This window comes from Macaca mulatta, chromosome 6 (genome assembly GCF_049350105.2).
Source record: "Macaca mulatta isolate MMU2019108-1 chromosome 6, T2T-MMU8v2.0, whole genome shotgun sequence".
Classification (NCBI taxonomy): Eukaryota; Metazoa; Chordata; class Mammalia; order Primates; family Cercopithecidae; genus Macaca; species Macaca mulatta.
In genome coordinates, this window is record NC_133411.1 from 184620928 (window position 1) to 184645735 (window position 24808).

The 24808-nt window shown below is 47.2% G+C and overlaps 1 protein-coding gene and 1 non-coding gene across 4 annotated transcripts in view; both read left to right on the forward strand.

Annotated features, from left to right (window-relative positions):
- Positions 1–14738, forward strand: part of HRH2 (histamine receptor H2) — a 52824-nt gene extending 38086 nt beyond the window's left edge. For all 3 annotated transcript variants that reach the window (XR_001445668.3, XR_001445669.3, XM_015141438.3), the window contains one exon: positions 11802–14738. Coding sequence is in view for 1 of the 3 variants with exons in the window: in XM_015141438.3 (XP_014996924.1) it covers positions 11802–11994 (193 nt within the window). In the remaining 2 variants the exon portion in view is untranslated. The remainder of the gene's footprint in view (positions 1–11801) is intronic.
- LOC114679098 (U6 spliceosomal RNA) lies at positions 7592–7698 on the forward strand. The gene has a single exon (XR_003730782.1). It is a non-coding gene; the product is annotated as a U6 spliceosomal RNA (small nuclear RNA).
- Positions 14739–24808: the final 10070 nt, after the last annotated feature.

Genomic DNA, 24808 nt, shown 5'->3' on the forward strand with positions numbered 1-24808 from the left:
ATCTACAAAATGGGCGTGACACTTCGCCTGCGTCTCAGAGCTGGGATGTAATGAGGGATCGTGACTGATACTGAGAACTGCCTGTGTGTGAGCCGCCGTTGGCATGAGTGGGCAGGAGCCTGGGGGTTTCCCTCAGTTTGAAAAAAAACATTTCACGGTTTTGAGGAGAGGGCGCGTGAAGTCAGCCCATCTGAAAGTGGCAGTTATTGAAAAGTTCGAGCAGCTGGGCAGGGCAAACACAGTCCAGGACTTGGGAGACCTGAGTGTGACCCCGATTCTGGAGCAGCGTGGGCCAACTCTGGGCCCCCTCTGAGTTCGGCCTTGTGCATTATAAGGCGGGGAGCTCCCCACTTTGCCATGGGGCCGACCTGGACTTCGCAAGACTCCACCACTCACTGTGAGTCCTGGGCAAGCGACTGAAGTTCTTTGGGCCAAGACGCCCTCATCTGTTAGAGATAAGAACAGGATAAATATCTATCATATCAATCACGTGGATGTTGTAAAAGTTAAGCGACAGTGTGGATGTTAAGGGCCTCCTCCATGCATACTCTTGTGGTTTTATTACCAGCAATCCTAGGTCAGTAGCAGGAAGTGGATGGCAGGGAGGTGGGGGAGGGACTTCGCAGGAAGTAGGGCTCCCACGCCTTCACTTCTTCCACCGGAGGGTCTGCAACACACTCAGCGCCGCCTACTGGCTGTGTGACCTCCTTGCCAGGTCTTCTAACCTCTCTGTGCCTTAACTTCCTCTTCTATAAGACGGGGAGAATCTCAGCACCTGCCCCATGGGGTTGGAGTGAGAAGGAACTGAGTTAAGACATAGAAAATGCTAGAGACGGGCCACAGTGCAGCAGGAGCTCAGCGGACGGTGGCCTTGAGTGGTAGTTCTTAGGGCTCAGCCCAGACTTTGCGCCTAGTGGAGGTGGCAGGAGTCCGGTTCCTCTGCTCACCAGCTATGTGACTTTGGTCAGGGCGTTCAACCCCAGGGAAGGTCAGTCCTCTCTTCTGTAAAGTCCCCGCTAGCATGACTGCTGGTGGCGTGGGGGATCCCAGGCTGAGCACCCAGTGCATGCTCAAAGACCGTGCTGAGTCACACATTTTGCCTAAAGTTTTACCTTTAAAGAGGATGCCCATGAAAATTGCCCAGACCCACTCCCCTGCAGCCTCATCTCTCCCAGCAGTGAGTGAATATGCTTTGCCAGAGAGGCAAGCTCCCTTCCCCATTCCCCCACTGGAGTATTCACCGCCCCATGCAGTCATAGAATTTGAAGAAGGGCCATCCCGGTCACAGACTGAGTCCAGTCATTGTTCAATTCACAACACTCTCCCTGCTCTACAGCCTTCAGTGGCTCCCCAGTGCCTGCCAGATCACACACAAATTCCTCAATCAAGACCTTCATGCTCCGACTACAGAATCCCTTCTGCCCTTCTCATCTTCTTCCGCCCCATGCTTCTTCCTCTTCGGCTGAGATAGGCCATTCCCTGTTCTCAGAGAATACCCCAGAGCTCAGGCTGCTGTCTGCCTGAAGAGCCTTACCCACCTTCCCAAACACCCCTCATGGCAACAGGCCCAACTCAAACGCCACCTGCTCCATGTAGCCTCCCGTGAACTCCAGAGCCAGAAATGGCTTTTGTGCCACACAGTCTTGCTGGTGCACGCCCACTCACACTCACGGGCAACACACCCATGCACACTCAGGCACTGGAGCACACACACGCTCTTGTGTGCAAGCAGACCTGCCCTTGTGTGTAGTTTACACCTGTGCGTACACTGGCACACCTACCTGCAGACGCTCGCTTACAGGCTCCTGTTATCACACAGGCAGTTCTGTTTTTACACTGCAGCAATTAACCCAAACGTTTTCTCACCCTTGAGTTGCTGGAGACCAGCAGCCCTGCCTAGATCATCTCCGTGTCCCTCGTATTATCCCTCTGTACCATTCTGCCTGATCCATTTAGCCCGCCCCACAGGAAGCAGCATGTCATCGTGGGAGGGAAGCGTGCTTTGAAGTCAGCTAGCCCTGGGTTCAGATTTGAGCGTTGCTACTGCGTGACCTGGGGCAGCTCTTACTTATGTGGAGCCTCACGTTCATGGTCTGTTAAATGCACACACCTGTTCTCGCTTTATCGTACCATTGAGAAAGTTAAACAGAAAAAAGATGCAAAACACCTAGCTCAGGCCTCAGAACGGGAACACTCAGTAAATGCTACTTCTTGCCAGGCATTTATTCATTCACCAGCAAATTCAGGGATCCTGCTAGAGTCACAGCCAACCCCTCCCTCTGGCAGCCTCCAGGTCAGGTCCGAGGCTGTAGCTCAGGAGCGTTCAGGGATAGGGGTCCCAGGAGCTCCCTCATCACAATTCCCTTTGTGGGCCTAAAGACCTTCACTTTCCCTTTATCATGGAAGATATTAAAAAGGGGTTAAGGCCTGTGACTGACAACTGTTGATCTCAAGTAAGTCCCACGGGGTTCATTTCACCTCACTGGGTGCAAAAGCAAACCCAGGATGTTTGCAAAGCTCTTGCTGGGAGTCTCCCCGGCCTGCTCAGCGGCCTGCTCATGCTGCCTGTTAACGCAGGAAGAAGTGAGCCCTGCCTTAAAGGGGGATCCCTGCCGTTCCCACCGCCCCTCAGTCTCCACTTCTTCAAAGCAGACCCTGAGGGCGGGCAAACCCTCTGTGCTTACTTCCAGAAAACCAGGAGAAGGCCTTGAGAAAAGAATTCCTTTCATGAGCAGAGGGCTGCAGTTGGGGCATTTGGGCATATTGGGTAATGTTGATTTGTGGCAGAAAACAAGGGGGAATGAAAAGAACACCATGATTGGTCTCCAGGTGACTTTGTGTCCTGAAATTTCCACCACGGCATATTTTAAAACAACCAAAAAATAGGTATGGTCTAGAGAAAAGGGTCCCCCCCAATTTTTGCAAAAGCCTAAGGCAGTAAGAAAGATCTCTCGGGAGGTGGGTTGTGGCTGGCCCCAAGGATAGGAGCCAACCCCTCTTCTCCCCAACCTCCTGCACTTCCATTTCCTCTTAAAGGAGTGACGTCCTGGTGACCCAGTTCCCAGGATGAAACTGACCCTCTCAGTCTGGGGTTTCCGTGTGTTGTTCAGTACAGGATCAGCCCACAGCCTCAGCACACAGTCCCTCTACTGTCAGGTTTTTGTTTGTTTGTTTGTTTGTGCTTTGTTTTTTTTATTTGAGACAGAGTCTCTCTCTGTCTCCCAGGCTGGAGTGCAGTGGCGCGATCTCGGCTCACTGCAAGCTCTGCCTCCCGGGTTCACGCCATTCTCCTGCCTCAGCCTCCCGAGTAGCTGGGACCGCAGGCGCCCACCACCACGCCCGGCTAATTTTTTGTATTTTTAGTAGAGACGGAGTTTCACTGTGTTAGCCAGGATGGTCTCGATCTGATCTCCTGGCCTCGTGATCCACCCACCTCAGCCTCCCAAAGTGCTGGGATTCCAGGCGTGAGCTACTGTCAGTTTTTAGGGACCCTCAGGGACAAAACATTTACAAAGGCGGAGAAAGAGAAGGATTCCCTGAAATTTCAAAACATTCCACTTCTCCCATCTCATCTCATGGCTTTCACAGCCTCTTCTTCAGGACTGCTCCTGTTGTACAGATGTGGAGAGGGACTGAGGAACCGAGAGGGATGGAGTTGTCTGAGACCCAGCAGCGGTGGATGAGGAAGGCTCAGACAGAATGCAGGACTCCTGGTTCCGAATCTCACACCTCCTCCCATTCACTCCTAGCACGCAGTTGCTGCTCAGATGTTTGTTGAAGTGGTAAACCTCCTTCACTATCTCCCTCCGGTGCTCCTGCCCACAAGACTCTTACAGGCTGGTGGTGAGAAGGTAGATGGTGAAATGAAGCCAGAAAGTGGGTACCGGCTACTGGAAACAGCCGGGGAGAAGCTCAACTGCTTCTGACCATCTGTGAAATTGGGAAGTCAGAAGACAGGAGAATCACTATCCAAACTGAGATTTATTGGGGTTCTCATTCATTCGTTAACACACATGAACACCTACTATAAACTTGGACAAGGTAGATGATGAAAGATCCAATGCCTGCCTTTATGACACTCCTGTTTAGTCCAGGAGACAGACAAGTAAGCTGACACCTAACCCAGGGACATAAGTGCCTCGGCAAAGGGGCTGCAGGAGCCAGGAGGGAACCAGTAATTCTGGGAGACCTCAGAGACAACTGCCTAGAGGAGATGATACTGAACAGAGTATTGAAACAGGAGAAATTGGCCAGGCATGGTGGCTCACACCTGTAATCCCAGCACTTTGGGAGGCAGAGGCAGACAGATCACGAGGTCAGTTTGAGACCAGCCTGACCAACATGGTGAAACCCTGTCTCTACTAAAAATAACAAAAAAAAATTAGCTGGACATGGTGGCATGCACCTGTAATCCCAGGAGGGGATTAAACCTGTAAACTCAGGAGGCTGTAAACTCAGGAGGCTGAGGGAGGACAATTGCTTGAACCCAGGAGGTGAAGGTTGCAGTGACCTGAGGTCGTGCCACTGCACTCCAGCCTGGGCGACAAAGCAAGACTCTGTCTCAAAAAAAAAAAAAAAAAAAAAAAAAAAAAAAAAAAAAGTAAAGACACAGGATAAATTGACCAGCAAAGAAGAAAATGCAGGAATTTAAAGCAGTGTGAATAACAAAATCTGTGCAAAGGCACAGATGCAAGAAATAGCAGGGTAACACATACAGATGGTGGTTCTGTCTGATCATTTGTATGATAAGCAGTGGAGGGAAATGGGAAGGGGCACTGGCATTCATCATCCATTGTCCTCACATTAGCCTTGTGAGGCTGCTATTATTAACTCATTTCACAGATGAGAAAATCGAGGCTCAGAGCGGGGCTGAGCAAAGCTACCCACGCCCAGTAGCTCTGAAACCGGGTCCTGTCCCCTGGTGGCTGAACATATTATAACACTGTCCATGTAAAAACACGAGATTCAGATTCAAATGACATTTATTTAGGAATGTGATTAGTCTGAACCCTCTTAACTGCAAGTAGCAGAAACCCAGTTACAAGAGGATGGAGTTTGGGAGATAGGTAACTGACTCACAGAACTGAAGAGACTAAGAGTAGCTTCAAGCGTGGCTGGACCCAAGGGCTCAAATGTCCTCAGGAATTTGTCTTTCTCCAACTTTCAACTCGGCTTTCCACTGTGTTGACTTCCTCCTCAGGTGGAGTCTTCCCATAGAGCCACCAGTGGGTGCAAGCTTCTATCTTAACATCTTTGCAGACCCAGTGGAAAAGTATATCCCTTTCCTACTATTCCAACAAAAAGCTCCAGGCTTCAGTTTCATCAGCTGGATTGGGTCATATGTCTATCCCCGAAACCAACTGTCACGTACCCAACCCTGAAGCCAGGGCAAAGGGAAATAGGTCAACTCCACCTAATCTACAAGGACAAAAAGTGGGGAAGGTCGAATTCCAAAGAAGAATCAAGGTGCTGTTAGCATGAGAAGGGGAATGGAGGATGGAAATGTGAAAACGAGGTGTTTATCACAAACACTTACTGTTCAGCAGACGCCGTGTTATACACACCTATAACCCCATTAGCATCCACTAGCTTCCAGTGTTCTGGCTCAGGGCAAGGAGGGGCCATGGGACCGTGAAGGGGGTTGAAGAAGATTAAACCTACTAGAATCTTTGCAAGTGGTAGGTTGGTGCAAAAGTAATTGCAGATTTTACCATTAAAAGTAATCTATACTAGAGTCTACACAGCATGGGAATCCCAGTTTGGTGTTTCATCCCAGCTTATGCACAGCATGGGGGGCAAGTCAAGTAAGAGAGAGAGAGACTCCTGCCACTGGGCTTTTTAAAGCTAAATATGCATGTCAAAATGCCTCGGATAATCACTTAAAAAACAGAAGGTAGAGATTCCATATGGTATGGAGGAAAGAGAATGAGAAAAAGAAATCAACTTAAAACAAGAAAAGAGAGGGGGGAAAATTTAGAAAAAAAATGGGACAAATGTAAAGCAGAAAAACAGATGGAAGAAATGAATGAAAATAAATCAGTAATTACAGTGAATATAAATGGAATAAATTGGCCAATTAAAAAAATACAAAGATTGTCAGGCTTGGTTTTTTAAATCCAAACAAATGTTTTTACAAGAGACTTAAAATGTTAAGAACATAATTTTTGAAAGCATAGGAAGGAAAAAAAGATGTACCCAGCAAATACTAACTGAAAGAAATCTGAGTAGCTATAAGCAAAAGTATACCAACTTTTTTTTTTTTTTTTTGAGATGGAGTCTCACTCTGTTGCCCAGCCTGGAGTGCAGTGGTGGGATCTCGGCTCACTGTAAGCTCCGCCTCCTGAGTTCATGTTATTCTCCTGCCTCAGCTTCCTGAGTAGATGGCACCTGCCACCACAACTGGCTAATTTTTTTTTTTTTTTTTTTTTTTTTTTTTTTTTTTTTTAGTAGAGACAGGGTTTTACCTTGTTAGCCAAGATTGTCTCTATCTCCTGACCTCAGATCCGCCCGTCTCAGCCTCCCAAAGTGCTGGGATTACAGCCATGAGCCACCACGCCCAGCCGAAGTATACCATCTTTAAAGATAAATATGGTCACCATATTTTGATAAACAGTTCAGTTCACCAGAAAGATACATTTTACATTTGTATGTACCAAATAACCCTGCTTTAAAAATATGTAAAGTTGACAGAACTACAAAGAAAAATTGATAAATAATCGTTAGAGCAGAAAATGTATAATATACCTCTATCAAAATTTACAGATTAAGCTATGATAAAATAGTAATTAATATTTGGGAAACACAAAACGCTTAGAACACTGTGTCTAACAACTAGAGAGTACATACTCCTCTCAAGCACATATGGAACATTTAAAAAGCTGACCATGTATTAGGCTAAGAAGTATGTATCAGCATGTTTCAAGGCCTTGAATATGCTTCATACAGAATAATTATCTGACTACAACAAAATTAAATAATAACAAAACTCTTACATAGTTGTAAACGTTTTTAATAGATCATGGGATGAAGAAAAAATAATTATGGATATTAGAAAACATTTTAAAGTAAACGACAATGAAAATACTGTACATCAAAGCTTATAGGATGCCACTAAAACGCCACTCAAAAGGAAATATATGGCCTTAATGGCTCATATTTTTAAAAGCAAATTTGAAATGTAATGATTTAAACAGCCAATTTAGGAAGTTAAAAAGAAAACAAAATAAACTCAAAGATAATTAAAGAAAGGAAACAGTAGAGACAAAGGAAGAAATTAATGAAACAGAAGACAAAGATTTAATAAGGAGAAGAGCAGCAAAACCAAACTTTAGTACTTTGAAAAGTTCTGGCAAAATTTGTTAAGATAACAGAATAAACAACATAAGTAAAGACTATGAATAATAACGGGGAGATATTAATATAGATGTTGCAGAGATCAAAAAAGATAATAAGAACATTATGATCAATTTTATGCCCAAAACAAGAAAAAACTAAGGCGAAGTGAATAAGTAAACAGAACTTGCCAAAACTGACTTGGGAAGAAATAGAAAACCTGAATGGCCCTATAACCATTAAAAATAAATAAAATGACAGGCTCATTTTGGCAGCTCATATACTAAAATTGGGGCCATACAGAAAAGATTAGCATGGTTCCTGTGCAAGTATGACATGCAAATTCATGAGAATTCCATATTTTAAAAATAAATACATGATATGAATAAAACACCAATAGTATTTGGTTTTGCAAATGAGTTCTACCAGACACTCAAAGAAAAGAGATCACTGTGCAGTCCTGTACAAACTCTCTCGGAGGAGAGAAAAAAAGAGAAACTCTCCTATTTATTTTATGAGAACAGATTAAAAAATAAGTATGAAAAAGGAAATTACAAGCTAATCAGAAACATGAACATAGTTAACAAAAATTTCAGAGCATTAGAAAACATAATAGTGCAATATTTTTAAAGAAAAATATAATTCCTCACGACCAAGTTAGATTTATACAGAAACAGAGGTTGCTTTAATATTAGAAATGTTACTAATGTAATTCCGCTCATCAACAAATTAAAGAAGAAAAAAAGTCTTTGTGAATATTATATCAATAGAAGCAGAAAAAAAAAACACTGGGTAAGTTTAAGCATTTATTCACGATTTGAAACACAAAACAAAATATCTGAGCACATTCTGAACAGAAGGAAACTTCCTTAACCTGAGGAAATACTAATAAACTACTTCTAAAATAGGGAGCAGAGATGGCCATCACACTTCTATTCAACATATTACCAGAGATCAGTCCAGTAAGACAAGAAAAATAAATTTAAAAAATAAGAAGGGGGAAAAAACAAAACTATTATTATTCACAGCTAATAACCATCCTCTATACAAAAACCAGAAAGTATCTACAAATTGTTGTCATGAATAAGAAAGCTAAGCAGCATTGCCAGGCACAAAATCAACGTACATTGTCAACTTTTGAAAACTACCACTTATAAGAACAATCAGAAAATTAGACATTGAAGAAGAGCTAAATAAATCTTTCAATGACTACATACTTTTCTTCATAAAAACCTGGTATGTCTTTTGTTAGATGAGTACCTGGGTGCCTTGTGATTTTGGTGGTTGTTATAAGTGGTCTTGCTACCTATTTCTGATACATAGAGAATTGGACTGCATATATGCAACTGAATTTTGTATACTGATCTTATGTGCAATACCCTTGTTATACCCTAACATTAATTCAAATGACTCATAGATTCTGCAGGAAAAGACTCAATTTTACAAAGATGTTTCTCCTTGCCAAATTAATCTGTATGTTCAGAACAATTCCCATTAATCCAAACAGTGTTCTCATAGAAATGGACAAGCCGATTCTAAAATCTGTACGGTTGAGAATAGGGTCAGGAATAGCCAAGTCTTTTCTAAAGAGGAAAAAAATAAGATATAGCAATTAAGTCCTTGGTGGTAATGCTGCAAGAATAGACAAATAGACTAGTGGAAAAGGATAGAGAATTCAGCTAGCACTCAAATACCTATGCACCAGGGACAGGTTCAGTGAAGTCCCGAGCAGCATTTCTTGTAATGGTAAAAAACTGGAAACAATCCAGATGTCCTTTAACAGATAAATGCATAAATAAATTGAAGTCTATTCATACGATGAAATACCATTTTTAAAAAATTACAGCACATTTCAAACATATACATAGTAAGGCTCCCTGAACCCATCACACAGATGTAAACAGTTACCAACTTATGCCCAATCTTTTGTTTTGTTTGTTGGTTTTTAATTGCTCCTTATGGAGCAGGACTACCTACCCCCCCACACACAGGACCACCTATCCCCCCCCCACACAGGACCACCTACCCCCACACACACAGGACCACCTACCCCCCAGAGTAGACTTTTTTTTTTTAAGACGGGGTCTCACTTTGTCCCCCAGGCTGAAGTGCAGTGGCACAATCTCAGCTCACTGGAGCCTCAGCCTCCCAGGTTCAAGCAATCCTCCTGCTTCAGCCTCCCAGGTAGCTGGGACTACAGGTGCATGCCACCAGGCCCAGCTAATTTTTGTATGTTTTTTTAGAGACAGGGTTTCACCATGTTTCCCAGGTTTTGTCATGTTGCCCAGTCTGGTCTCGAACTCCTGAGCTCAAGCGATCTACCTGCCTTGGCCTCCCAAAGTGCTAGGATTACAGGCATGAACCACTGTGCCTGGCCCTGAAATACTTTACAACGGTGAAAATGAGCTACAGCTATACCTATCAAAAATATAATGTCAAACGATAACAAAAGGTTAGCTACAGAGAAAAGATCATAAAACACGATTTTATGTATATACAAGTGAAATACAGGCAGAACAACACAATAGATTGTTTAGGGATACAGAAATATTTGCTGAAACAAATCAGGGGCTGGTAAAGTTCAGTTCCTAATCTGACAGGTGGTTCCACTGGTAATCTTTTCAATATTCCTTAAGCCATGTATATGTGTTTTATATAGCGTCTCTTTGGATGCTTAATGCATTTCATTTAAAAATATTTAATGAGTGAATTGACATGTAACAAAGAGATATGACTGAATAGAGGAAGACTTGAGATGTTTATTTTCATTTTAGTTCATCTTTATGGTCTGAATTTGTTACTATGAACATGTGGTATTTCCAAAATAGCATTATTTTAAGTGATTTTTAGGCCCTTTAGAAGAAGGGAGGTGGTTATTTCCTAGCCTAGAGCTAGCTGTTCTTTGATAATTTCACTGAGTGCAATGAGAGTTGCCTTCTCAGAGCCACAGGCTGCATCTGGAATGTTAATGCAAGGGCAAATACCTGCCTGCTTGGTCAAATATGTACACTGCTAACACGGTAAAGGACGCCCGCGGGCTCTGAAATGCCAGAGGGATGACCTTGAGGCCCAGGTGCAGGTGGGGTGTTCAGGGAGAAAGGGCCACACCCAGACCTTCTGCAATGGCCTGGCCGGCACATGCCCTCACATGGAAGGAAGCGCAGATGTCAGCTATGTCTTTGTTCACAAAGCCTTACAAAGTCAGGCCTCCAAACCCACAGCTATCATCAGATGGACACTAAAGGCACGAGTGTTCCTTTCCCTCTATGTGGAAGGGAGAAGGAGGAGTACGTTTGATTCCCTTGGTGGCCGAGGTGTTCACAGCTGATCTGAATGCCAGATGGAGCAACTCAGACTTCTCCCAAACTTCTTCCCCAACTCGGGGCATGCTGCAGATGCTCAGGAATCATCTCACTAAGATTCGGAACTGGCACACTTTGACGGGGCTCCTACTGCCAGGCAGCCTATGTGTGCTTACTTTTATGTGTATTCTGTAACACTGAATTCTTTCAGGAGTAGGAAAAGTGAGGGCTGGGTGCAGTGGCTCACGCCTGTCATCCCAGCACTTTGGGAGGCCAAGGCAGGAGGATCACTTGAACCCAGGAGTTCAAGACCAGCCCAGGAAACAGAGTGACAACCCACCTCTATAAAAAAGGCTTTTTTTTTTTTTTTTTGAGACAGAGTTTTACTCTGTCACCCAGGCTAGAGTGCGGTGGCACGATCTGGGCTCACTGCAAGCTCTGCCTCTCAGGTTCACGCCATTCTACTGCCTCAGCCTCCCGAGTAGCTGGGACTATAGGTGCCCACCACTGCGCCTGGCTAATTTTTAGTATTTTTAGTAGAGACGAGGTTTCACCGTGTTAGCCCGGATGGTCTCGATCTCCTGACCTCGTGATCCGCCCATCTCGGCCTCCCAAAGTGCTGGGATTACAGGCATGAGCCACCGCGCCCGGCCAAAAAGGCAATTTATAAAAACTAGCCAGGCACAGTGGCACTCACCTATAATGTCTGCTACTCGGGAGGCTGAGGCGGGAGGATCCCTTGAGCCCAGGAGTTTGATGTTGCAGTGAGCTATGATCACGCCACTGCACTCCAGCCTGGGCAACAGAACAAGACCCTGTCTCAAGAAACACAAAAACAAAAACAAAACAAAAATCCTGAATTGGATATTTTTATCTTCATCTGAAGTCCAGAGACACTAAGTAAATTGACCACAGGCATACAACATGTTAGAAGCAGAGCTGGGATTTGAAAGCAAGTCTCCTGAATACTCCTTCTTGTGGGTTGAGGGAAGAAGTCCTTGTTGCCTATAGGCTGCTCGGGGTGGCAAAGGGCGGTTCCCCTCCCCCCACCCCATCCCACCCTTCCCAGGCCCTGACTTAGTAGAAGCAAAATCAAGAGGCTAAACCTGGGCTGCCCTGCCTTGCTCTGCGGCCACCTCAGCCTGGCATGTGCTTGTGTCTCCTCAGGAAGCCAGCACTGTCCTGCACTACGTGCTCCAGCAACCTCCTGAGCTGCTCCAAGAGCCTGTGGGGGCTCAGGTTCCTTCAGAGACACATGGGAGGCCCCTCGGAGGAGCCATCGGGGGAGCCACTGTCTGAGGAGCCACAGAAGAGACCTCCCCAGAAAGCGGTGAGGACGCTGCCCTCTGAGGCTGTCTAGACCTAGCCCCAGGACACTGAAGATACTGCTCCTGGTCCCCAAGATGTGACTCCTGGAGCTCCTAAGGACCCAGTCTCCAAAGCCACCAAGGACTCACCCTGGACTGAGTCTGGGGGCTCCCGGAACACACAGTTGGGGGTGGGGTCCTCAGGCCTAGGGCGGAACAGCCTATTCTGTGCTCAGCATTCCCAGACAGGCACACAAGACTCCTCTGGGCCCGAGTGGGCTGAATCCCATGGGTTCAAAGCCCATGTTGGTGCTGGCCCTGGGAGTCACGAGCAGAGACGGTTGGACAGACGGGGATGCATGCACCTGTATGTGCATGGGTGCGTATGTGTAGGAACGTGCATGTCCTCTGAGCAAGGCAGAGGGTATTGCAAGAAAGCTTTGGTCTCTCACTCCCTCTTGGGTTCTGCAGGATGAAGGAAAGGAAGGGTAAAGATAGAGACAGGAAGGAAATAGCTTTTCATGAGCGCCTACTGTGTACCAGGTGCTTCCCTGGCATGAACTCTTGTAACCCTTACAGCAACATGAGTTTACAGCAAGAACCACCACCCCAGCTTTACAGAGATGGAAACTGAGGCTCAGAGAAGTAAGGGACCTACTCAAGGCCACTCAGCACCTAGAAAGTGTGCCTAGCACATAGGAGGCATGCAAAAATATTTGTTGGATGGGTGAATGAATGAGAGGACGGGTGAAAAGCCAGGCCTCAAACCCACACCACTGACACTGCACTACACCGCCTCTCAGGAGAGAGGGCAAATATTTCCTTGACTCAGCCACCTTCCTTCTAGCAAGGCTTAGACCCCCAGGCCGTGGGGGTCCCTTCCTGCTAGAGTATGACCCTCTCTGGTGCTTGTCATCCACAAGTGGTGTGTGGTGGACTTGCTGGGGAGAGTGTCTGCAGCCAGGCTTCATGGAGGGAGGAATGGAGCTTGAGGGACTGTAATGGTTGTGAATGGAGTTGGTCCCCAGCACTCTCTGGTGGCCGTATGACCTTGGGCACGTCTCCTGACCACTCTAAGCAGCTTTTGATTCTCCCGTCCAAGAGGGTAGGCCCCCTGTTCCTATTCACAGGATCCATAAAGTGTCTCAAAGAGACAGGATAGTGCCAGCCCCAGAGAGAGGGGGCTGTGGAGGGACATCTGCCCCCAGGGCTTCTCAGTGGCATCTCCTGGCTGGCCCCTGACACTCAATCTTCCTTGGTTTCCAAGATGCCTCATGGTCTTCCCCCTCCCTAACATCCCTGACCTCCCTTTTCTGTCCCCTTGGCAACTCATTGTCCTCTACCTGCCATCAGATGTGGCTGTTCCTCAGGCTCAGTCCGGAGTCCTCTCTTCTCACTCAGCATCTGTCCCCCTGTGACCTTGTCTGCACCCACAGCTCCAGTTACAAGGCACGAGGTTCGGTTACGAAATCCCTCACAGATTTATAACTGCAGGCTTGGCTCCTTCCGGGAGCTTGAGACCCACTGCCGCCTCCGCAACACCTCCACCTGGGAGTTTCAGAGGCGCTCTCCCTCAGCGTGTCTGCAGCTGCGTGCCTGCCTTCCCCCTGCACCTGCCCTGCTCCCCAGGTCCCTTTCTCAGACCTAAGCCTGCCCGGGCTTCACAGGCTGAGGGTCCACCTTGCCACCTCCCTTTGCCTCGGTCCTCATGGAGCCCTGGCTCCACCATCTGCTGGCTTCTCCCCATCTACTCTGTGTCACTCCATCTGACCACCACCGTCTCCATCAGGCCAGTTGGAACACCTCTTAGCACTCTCGCCCCCACCCAGTCCACCCTCCACCCGACAGCCAGAGTGAGCCATGCCAGATACAATCCAGGTCATGCCACACAGCTGGATAAAATCATCTTCAGCCCGGCCCTCAGGCCCTGCGTGCTTGGACCCTGCTGGGCCCTCTCCAGCCTCCCCCTGCACCAGGCCTCCTCTACAACTTCACTCTGGCCCTGCTGTTCTTTTCCTTTTAGTTTGATTAACTCGCTTTGCCCATTCCACGCTCAAAGCTGTTTCCACGACAAAAGGCTCCTCCTGCCCATTTTAGTGCCCCGAGATGTCATTTCCTTGAGGAAGTCTTCCTTGGCCCTTCGCACCAGGCCAGGCCCCTGCCACACCCCTCAGAGCTCTCCTTGGAGCTTGAGACCCTGTTTGTGTGATTCCTTGAACACTGTCTGTCTGTCCTCCTCACGAGGCTGTGGGTCCTGTCTGTTTCTGGTGCCCGTTGTCTGTCTAACCCTGGCAGGAGAGTTTGTCTCATGGTAGGCGCCTAATAAATGTGTGTTGGATGAATGAGCAGAGAACAGAGAGTGCAGAGTGGATAAAACAGATGCTTTCAGCCGTGTATCTGCCAATAAACCTAAAGGCATGAGTTGCCCTGGTGACCCCCAGAGGTGCTTAGTCTCTTGGCTGAATTCCTTCTGGAATCCCCAGAACCCCCTCCTTGGAAGTTTTCCCAGGAGTCTGAGGCAGGCAGGTCTCCCAGTCGTGGCCACGTGACCTCGAGTGAAAACAAACCAGTCTGGCTGTTCACAGACTCAGCTGGTCAGAGCTCTGGCCCGAGGGGCCGACGCACCACCCGCCCCTCCACGTCTGTCTCTGGGCTGCCTCCGCCTTCTGCAGGCCTCCTGGAGCCTCTGCTGGCTGCAGAAGTGGGGTGCATGCTGCCCGGAGGAGGAACATCTGCGGTGGGACCCCAAATCCATGTTTGTGTTACCGTCGTGTTCCAATAAAACTATCGAAGCAGATGCTGCCTCGCGGTTTTATTTTTTAACTTCCTGGTGAGGAAATGCTTCCCAAACTTCATCATACGGTGTCTTGATTTAGAAAAAGAGTCATGATAAAATGCTGGGGTAAAGGCCAAATTAAAAATTGCCTCAAAAAGTAAAGACATTTCCCAGAAGCGAGTTTTATCGGAAAGGGCCACACCAGCAGGGAGGGAAGGGCTGATCAGACGGACCCGGAGAGCCAGGTAGTTGGGAGGAGCTTGGTAAGTCTTCCTGGAGTTGTCAGATGTGGAGACACCTTTTTTTCACGTGGGAGAACGAGGCGTCTTTAAAATGGAAAACTTGCCAATCAAACAAGCCCACAATAGAGAGTGGGTGGATGGATGAGGCACAAGCAAAAACCAGGTCAAGGGAAAATGCATGGATTTCGTGCAAAGAATGAATCCTAGAGCTACCAACAAAAGGGTTGTGAGGAGGAAGGAAGGGGGCAGGCCGGAGTTGAGGATGATGTTTGATCACCGCAATGTCAGCCGTGAGCCGTGCTCCCCGGCATGGGAGGGAGGAGGCCAGAGGTTGTGGAATTCTGAGCTTCCAGCCCTCCGGAAGAGCCCGCTAAGACAGACCCTGACAAATTTTCACAAGAAGCAGAGAAGAGATTGTGTGTTAATCAAAATGTACAGGAACCACTCTGCTGAAAATGAGTTTTAATATATATTTCAGGGGAGAAAAGACAAAGCTGGAAGACTTGGGACAGGTGAAGGTAGTTAATTGGGTTGGCAGATGTTGCTAAGCAGTCCTGAACTGAAGTGTTAACCCCTGAGCGACAGCCACGGGTGTGATGAATATCCGGGCTCTTTATAGGCAAGCAGCCAGGGCTGGGGCCTGGGAACTACAAGGTCCGGAATCCTGTGCCAGCAGGCTCAGATTCCACCAGTGGGAATCGGAGAAGCAAAAATCGTGATCGCTAACTAGGCAAAGGGGAATGGGGTTGCAGAGGGGGAAGGAGACCAGAGAGTCTTTGGGAAACTACCAAGACTAGGGCGTGTGAGGCCCAAACAGGCCCCACGGGCAGACGGGAGGCTTGGCGGCCACATCAGGAATTGTGTCTCCTCCCATGAGTCACGGGAAGCCTTTGAAAGGTTTTCAGCAGAGGGGGCTAAAATGATGCAGTGTGTGTTATGAAAAGAGCATTCAGGCTCCGGTGGAGAAAATAGATCAGGGGGAGGATCGGGGGCAGATCGTGAGGCCCCTGCAGCAGGTGGGGGTGGACAGGAACATTCTATGAGCATCTGCTCACTCAAGCTACATCTGGGAACCCAAGGGAATCAAAGCTCATGCCCGCCTGAAAGATGGGCATGCACCTGAACGATACAAGGGAATGAGGGAAGAAACCAGCTGTGTGGAGAGCGGGGTGGCTGCGGCTGGGAGGGAGGCGCGGTGCTCGAGTGTGGGAAGAAGTGGACCCAGCAGCTGTGAGGTTCTAGAGGAAAAGGCTCCTGAGTACCCTGGTTCAGGGGGTGTTTAAACCCGGTTTAGATGCAAGGTGGGTGGCGGGGAGTTGCCTGGTAGCCGGATTGAGGGGTGGTTTGGAATCTAATCCCAACTGAGCTGGGTGGGATGGAGAATCCCATTCTACTCACAGTGACTGAGCCCCAGCAAAGCACCCGGAAGTTCACCATGCTTGGTGTGGCCCTCAAGACTACTGTCGAGGGTGAGGTCATCATCCTCATTGTCCAGATGAGGCAACCGAGCTCGGGGAGTTCAGGTGGCTCTCCCCATGTCACACAAGCAGGAAAACATTGCTGGGAACATACATTTCCCACCGGAATTCCAAGCATCCAGTGAGAATTCAGGAGCCCCGAGCCTGCAGGGTGAATGGAAGGAGCCCCCCACCCCCACCCTGCCACTGCCCCAACTGTCAACAGACCTAGGCTCATAACTCAATGTTTTGGAGGTCTTTGCGGAAGTCAGTGCCATATCCCTGACCTCCTCATTCAAGGTCACAGAGCACAAAGTGCTTCTCAGGTCCTGAGATGCCACCGGGTGAGCCACTGCACTGACCTGGCCTGAACTTAGCCCTCACTGCCTGGGCCATTTGGGGCATTACCAGAGTTCTCATGCACCTGGTGGGCCTGGCAGGACTCCCAGGGAAATAGGGCCCCAAAGGGACACACAGTGTGGACCACGTGGTTCCCAGATAACCCATCCATCACTTTCCACTGACTTTTACGAGCCCCTTCCTGTACCCAGACATGATGTCAGCCCTTCTGCAGGCACCAGCTCGTCTCTTCTGTGACCAGCCATCCCAGGTAGAGATTAGCATCTCCACGAGCTGTTAACAACTCCAAAATTAACAACCCGAACAAGCAGCATAGCTGGGGCTCCAGCCAGATTCGCTTGTCTCCAAAGTCCAGGTCTTTTCTTTATACCTTTATCGCGAAATTAATTGTGAAGGACATAACTGATAATAGACATACAATCTCTTTTTAAAATGGAAACATTACAAAGAAAAGTAGAGTTTATTTGACACCCCCGCCAACCATCTTTTTTCCCTAGCAATTTCTTTCCATGCAACCACTGTTATCCTAGTTTGCTGTATGGTATTTGGTTCAGCTTATTTATTTTGTTTTTTTTAACAGGAAAGTTCTACTGCTCCTAAGGAACCAAATGCAACAATATGTCTTCAAGTTTCAACCATGCTAGCACATAAAGATCTTCCTCATTATTTTTAGCCGTGGGAAGGTGTTCTATGGTATTGGTATTGGTAGGTACCCCACAGTTTAGCTGTCTTCCTAGCCACAGACATTTGAGTTATTTCTATTTTTTTGGCTGTTTAAACAGTGATATGCTGATCATCTCATGCGCATGTGTAAGTGCAGGTTTTTTGGTTGTGTATGTGTGTGTGTGTTTAGCATAAGTGTACCTGCAAATGTCTTTCTGGATGTGGAGTATACATGCTGCCGAACAGCCCTCCAGAGAAGCAAAGCATGTTCACACTCCCACCAGCAACACTGGGAAGAAATTGTCTCTTCACAGCCTCAACATCCCACCTGTGCCTTCTAGTCCTTCTAGTCCTCCTAGAGATGCCCTACTTCCAGGGCAGGACAGAAAAGGTAGGTAGAAGAAATACTCAGACTTCTCCTGAGGCTCACCCCAGGCTCTCCCTGAGCTCTACCAAGTCCTGCCTTCCTCCTTGGACCTCTGTGGAGGAAGCCAGTCCTGCCCGAGTCACCCAGCTATTAGAGGCTGTATCAGCTAAGAATGGCTGCAGGAGTGCTGCGTAACAAACATCCACAATATCTCTCGGCATGTGAGAGTAAACATTTATTTAGCTCATTCATCTGTAGGCAGCTAATCTAGGATTGGCTCTGCTGGGATGGTTCAGCATTGCTTCCGGTGTCTCCCAGGCTCTCCTGGGACCATCAGGGCCACCCAGGCATGTTCTTCTCCGGGAAATGGCAGGGACATAAGAGAGCAAGCCCAGCAACACATGTGCATTTCAAGTTTCCGGGCATCTCATCTGCAAACACACCATGAGCCAGAGCAAGTCCCATGGCCAAGCCGTGGATGAAGCAAGTAAACCCACCCCTTCACTCTCCAGCGGAACTGAGTTGAGGGGTGAATGACCATCTAATCCACCACAGAAGCCAGGCCAGATATGACCTGAAATCTGCCTGACGCCAGAGCCCTGCAGAGCAAGGGTCTCAGGATGGAGACAGGGTCCCCCAACTGTCTGGAAATGAGTTCTTTAAAGATCCTCAACTCCCCATTATTGAAGTTGTCTTCAATCTCCTACACACACCACAGTGATTTTCTACCCTGCCCCACAGTGAGATCTCTAAGACTCAAATCTGGGCCTTGGCACTGCCTGGCTATGGGCCCCTCAGTGTTCTACCTCCATCACCACTGACCCACCCCCCGTGGTCTGGCTCTGCCTAACGGTCCAGGCTCACTCACAGCCCTCCCCCTTTGCCGCACTCTCCTCTCTTGCTCAAGGACCCAACCTCTCATGCATGTTCTCACTCCATGGTCTCGTCTGCTGCAGATGCCCTTCCCAGGCATCATTCAAGTCCCAGCTTGGGCCTCACCTCCATTTCAAAGTGATCCCTGTCTCTGTTCCCAGACTAATTCATTTTACTTCTTCCCTTGGCACATCCCTCTGTCCAAGAGACACATCACAGACATCCCAGAGGGTCTAACTCAGATGCCTTCAGGGGCCACTAAAGCTCACTGGCTTAAGACAAACAGAAGAGGGTGCCTAGCAATTTACAACCAATGTCCCTGCTGTTGATCTCCACCCCAGCCATGCTAATTGCACACATGTTTGTATGACCTTGGCCAAAATGGACCAGAGCAACTCTGCTGGACGATGATGCTGCCACCCAGGACTGTGGGCTGAGTCTATTTTTCAGGAGAAGACATAAATTTGGATATTTATTAGGAGTATTAGATGGGTTAATATTTGTAAAGCTCTTAAGAAGGATGCTGGGGGCATCGTAAATGCTGTATACTTGTTTTGTTTTTGTTTTTGTTTTTTTGAGACGGAGTCTCCTGCCGTCGCCCAGGCTGGAGTGCAGTGGCACGATCTCGGCTCACTGCAAGCTCCGCCTCCCGGGTTCACACTATTCTCCTGCCTCAGCCTCCCGAGTAGCTGGGACTACAGGCGCCCGCCACCTCGCCCAGCTAGTTTTTTGGTATTTTTTAGTAGAGACGGGGTTTCACTGTGTTAGCCAGGATGGTCTCGATCTCCTGACCTTGTGATCCGCCTGTCTCGGCCTCCCAAAGTGCTGGGATAACAGGCTTGAGCCACCGCGCCCGGCCAAATGCTGTATACTTGTTAAAGTAAGTGGATAGATGGAAGGAAGGGAGGGAGAGAGGAAAGAAGGGAGAGGAGGAGGATAAATTAGATAAATCTCTCTTTGAAAAGTTGGTAATTTAAAAAAATGCTATACTGAAACAACCAAGCCTTTTTATAGGCCACATTTGATCAGAAGGCTGCCAGTTTGTGGACTCAGGAACAGAACTTCCCTGTTACTCTGGGGGAGCCCCTAGAGGAGAAAGTAGGGGTGGGGTGTGGCCCCTGCCCAGAGCAGACACCACTGAGGATGCCTCCTCCATTTCCCTCTGCCCTGACAACACCGCACACACACTTCCCTCAGCCCCTCCAGGGGAACTGGAGAGAGCAGGCAGACCTCAGAGGAAAAGAAATACAGAGAGATTGGGAATTGCCTCTGTCTTGACCAGGGTTTCTCTACAGTGCTCAAGAGAGGTCCCAAGAGCCTCCTGACCTCAGAAAGGGTCTTTAGTGAGCCCGCTCCTCCCATCTTCATCACCATTGCCCTACGTCAGGCCTCGCTTTACCTTTCTTGGACTCCCCACTAGCTTCCAGTCCTCATTCCCTCCTCGTCCAATGTCTATGGACACCGCCCTGTGTCCCCAAGGGCATCTCAGAGCCAGCAGGTCATGGTATCTGACTGGCTTTGAATTCCAGCTGAGGGAACAAGTCACACTCCAGTTCCCTCATCCACCAATGGGGAAAATTGGTGGTATCTTACAGAGTTGTTGGAAGGTTTCAAAGGATGTCATGCCTGCAAAGTGCTTGGCACAATGCAGCCAAAGAGCTTAGACAATGTCATGTGCTCAATAAGCATCAGCTACTGCTACTGCCAAAGCGCAAGTCATTGAGTGCTCTTCTGCTTAAACATCTTTGTAGCTTTCATTACCTTTGAATGCAGAGCTGGCTCCTGGGCTTGACATTCACAGCCCTGCCTGATCTAGCCCATGTAGCCTTCCCTGCTCCCACATGGATGCAGTCGCCAGCCATGAGATGTACACACCCGACTCTAAATGGTACATTCTTGACTTGTCAATTCTGAGCCTTCCAAATGTCAAGACCTTGCAGGCTGCCCCCTTCCAAAAGCAATGGAGGTCCTCCACCAACCTGGGAGCTTAGTCCAGGATTTGAGTGCCAAGGCAGGGCTGCTCTGGGCATTGAAATTGAACCTCTCTTAGAGAATTAGGGACAGAGCTCATTCTGAGTTGACTCCAGGATCTTCTCCCAGGGACCCAGCATTCATCTGATCTACAGTCTGAGCCAGAGAGGGAAATCTAAGTGACTGACACAGGCCCCTGAGTCTCATTCTCTCATCCATGACATGGTGGTACTGGGGACATTTTCTTTATGCTATTTATAACCCAAACTGCCTTTTCCAAAGAAGACCCCTTAATGTTAACTAGGTCCCCTTTGTTCTGCTGAGCACCTGGATGAATCTGAAAATTCATTTATCTGCATAATAGTGGGAGAATAATTTGGAGTTCGTGAGGTACAGTCTGGGGTGGCAGGTGGTGAGGAGGAGGGATGAGAAAAGAGAAAAGAGATAAAAGTCGTTAAGATGGGGACAGAATGAAGTTAACCATGTACATTCCCAAAATGACACTTGGAAGAAAAGTGAATGCCTCATGTTCGTTTTATAGTTGTACACACTGATATGCTGTAAATCCTTCTCCACCTCTCCTCCTGCACAAAGATCTCCAGGAGAGACCATTGCACTCATGAGTATTTTGGCTTTGGTAGTGGGTGTGGAATCTGGGGAGGGAGTGGAGTTTGGCATCTGGGCCCACACAGACCACAACAGAAGGGACCCTGGAGGAGGCAGGTTTCCAGAGCCAGAAAAAAACAGGAGACTCTGGATCCTTTGGGAAGTCACTGGAATCTCGGGAAGGCTGTGGTCTTCCTAGAGGGTAGTGAATGAGTGAGATCAAACCAGCCTTGTCCAGATCTCAAGGCATCAGGAGGACACAGATACCATTTTGTTTACACAAGTTTAATAAAATCTACCTTACAGGTTGTGGTGAGGATTAAGAGATGATGAATAAAAGCATTTGATACATAATGACAACATTATTTAAGGTGGATTTTCCTTGTGGTTGTGACTCCTTCCAATGCCAGAAACAATACTATAGAAATGTCCAGTTTGAAGATTTAGGTCCCAGGCAGCATAAAATGCTAAAGCACTGGGTGGATCTAAGCAGGTGTTCAAATGATTTTAAATCTTTTAGACTTGTATTGTGTACGAGAGGTAGAGGGGAGAGGACCCTCTTAGTTCTTGGAAACTGTCTCCTTTGAAACATGTCACTAAAGACGGGACGGGCCCAAGCTGAGTTAGAGTGTGAGCCAGCCAGATGGCAGGGAGCCCTGAAACATCATGGAAATAAACCACAAACATGCGAACTCCAGTTTCCAGGATCATTCTTCTCTCATAGCTGGAGAAATGTGCATTGATCCCTACACTTGGCCCTTTAGGGAATTTTCCAAAATCCCTTGTTGTGTTGACCCTTTTCTGGAGTGTTTTTTGATTGAGATATAATTCACATACCATAAAATTTGCCTTTAAAAATGTACAACTTAATGTATTTAGTATATTCACAAAATTGTGCAACCATCACTGCTAAATTTTGCAACTTTGCAAAATTTTTTCTTTTCCCTAAAAGAAACCCCACACCCATTAGCAATGACTCTCCAGCCCCCAACAACCAAGAATCTACTTTCTGTCTCTGTGAATTTGCCCACTCTGGACATTGTGCCACACACGGGCTATCAGAGCGAGTTTGGGGTTCACAGTGTCCTCTGCTGAAATGCAGGAACCCAGTAGTTCATGCCTTCGAGCTGCTTACCAGTAAAAAATAATGCCTTGTCTAGAGTTAAAACTCTTTCCTGTGCTTCCAGTAACTTATTTCTGGATACTCCCCAAACGAAACTAAGGAAGGAACAAAAACCGAAACAAAATTGGGAAATGTTTTGCTGAGTATTTTCTGAGTACTGACTCCATTGTGACCATGGAAATAAACAGGTAAGTGACTTTGTTTCTGTATATAGTTTTTGTTAACAGAAAAATCAGTTTTTCCCTGACCCAGCTAGTTTAATATTGAACAAAGATTGAAAGACATAGCTCTGAAGAAATGCCAAACCATTTACTTCCTTGGGAACCTTGACCCTAGCAAAGGCTTGCCCTAGAAAAACCCTTTTCTCCCCCTTTCCATTGTTAAGAACTTTTACCCAAAACTTAGGAATAAAGCTAAAAGGTGACAGCATGTCCTTTGAGTGTCACACGGGGGGACCTATCTAGCAGGCCCGCCCAGGACTATCTGATTCTCCAGGGGAATGTCCCTGTGTTTGACTTACTGTTTACTATTGATTAGGGCCCAGACTCTGCAAAGTTACATGTTAACTTGTAGAAGATTAAGTTGTAAATAGCTTCCTTTTGGCCCATTAGAAATGCAAATGATTTCTGTACAGTGGCAGAGATTACACCAAAGGTTATAGTTTATTGTCCTGTAGGACATTACCCTGTTTGTGTCTAATTCAGCAATCCTATCCCAAGACATTCTTTCAGTGATGGTCTATGGCTGTTTCTCAGATTCTTATTTGAACTAGCTCCACCTACCATCCTCCTTGTTCTCTCATTAATGAGTTAAATTATTCTGTGTTTTCTGTTGACTATCTATTTGCACGAGTCGTGTGTTTAACCTTTTCAACATTACACTGATGAAATCTTGGGTTCTAACCACAGCCAGTGGGCAGGGACGCCCCCTGCTGGCAGGGCCATTTTATTCATTACACGTTATAAGCACAAGATTTTCAGAAGCTTCCAAAGATACTTGGGACTTAGAAAAAAAAAAAAAGGAAAAAAAGAAAGAAAAGAAAACAGCCTTTAAAGTATGAAAAGAAAAATGCAAATTTAAAATGAGTCTACGTTTGATTAAAATCTACAAAATGCAATATTTTATTTTTATTTATTTATTTATTTATTTATTTTGAGACGGAGTCTTGCTTTGTAGCCCAGGCTGGAGTGCAGTGGCACAATCTCGGCTCACCGCAACCTCCGCCTCCCTGGCTCAAGCAATTCTCCTGCCTCAGTCTCCTGAGTAGCTGGGATTACAGGTACCCACCACCATGCCTGGCTAATTTTTTTGTGTTTTTAGTAGAGATGGGCTTTCACCATGTTGGCCAGGCTGGTCTCGAACTCCTGACCTCAAGTGATCCGCCCGCCTCAGCCTCCCAGAGTGCTAGGATTACAGGCTTGAGCCACCACTCCGGGCCTAAACTGCAATATTTTAGATGTCTACAAAGTATAGCTTGTCAGCCATAGCTCAGTTCAATTCATAATTACATAAAAATTATCTTTAATATGGGATATTCTGAGTGGTTACAATGTCTGATGGGAGTTCTTCAGGACAAAGGCAGAAGGCATGTTCTGTGCATCATTTTTACTTAATGTAAAACCAGCTCCATCTGCCCTATTTCCAAGATGAGATTGATCTAGGACTATAGACACCCCACTCCACCTGCCAAGACCACCTTGCCTCAATTAGACCTAGAGCAAGAGACCTGCCTCCTCTCTACACAACCCACCAATCTTCACAAGGATGTGTGCTCATAGACATCCCCTTCTGCTATCCTGGAGACAACGGCCAGCCAATCAGCTTGGCTTTGTTGAATCCTTGCTGCAGGTTGTAAGAACCTAGAGCACACACACACACACACACAAAAAATACTCTAGGTTTAAAGAATTGCTCTCCTGTGTTCTGGTTTTGAGCTGCCTCTCGAGCAGTTCCTTGACCAGCTGGTATCATGGGTCACTCCAAGGGGCCAGGAAGAGGTTTCTCTGAGGCTTTCATATCTCCACATCCACAGGTCACAAACTATTTCTTGAAAGATCCTAATACTGATTTTGATAATGTAGAAGTATCAATTTTGGCCAGCCATGGAGAACATCTCGAGCACAAGAAACTCTCAACCACGCCAAAATTGCTCTTAGAGCCGTGGGGTGGGGATTAAGACCCCTGTCCTCCCAGGTCTGAAACCATCATCAGGTCCAGCATATTTGTGTTTACAAAACCAAATTTTATTTTGACCCCAGGTAAGAGGAGAACACAGATATGCAAACTGCAGGCCTCAGGCCCTTTGCTGAGGGGAAACTGCACTCCTCACTGGGCCTCGAAACCCTGAGATATGAGCTCTGGCTCCAGTTCAAGTTCTAAGGGAACCTTAGGGGGTCTGTTACTTCTTTATCTGTACCTTGGTTTACCCA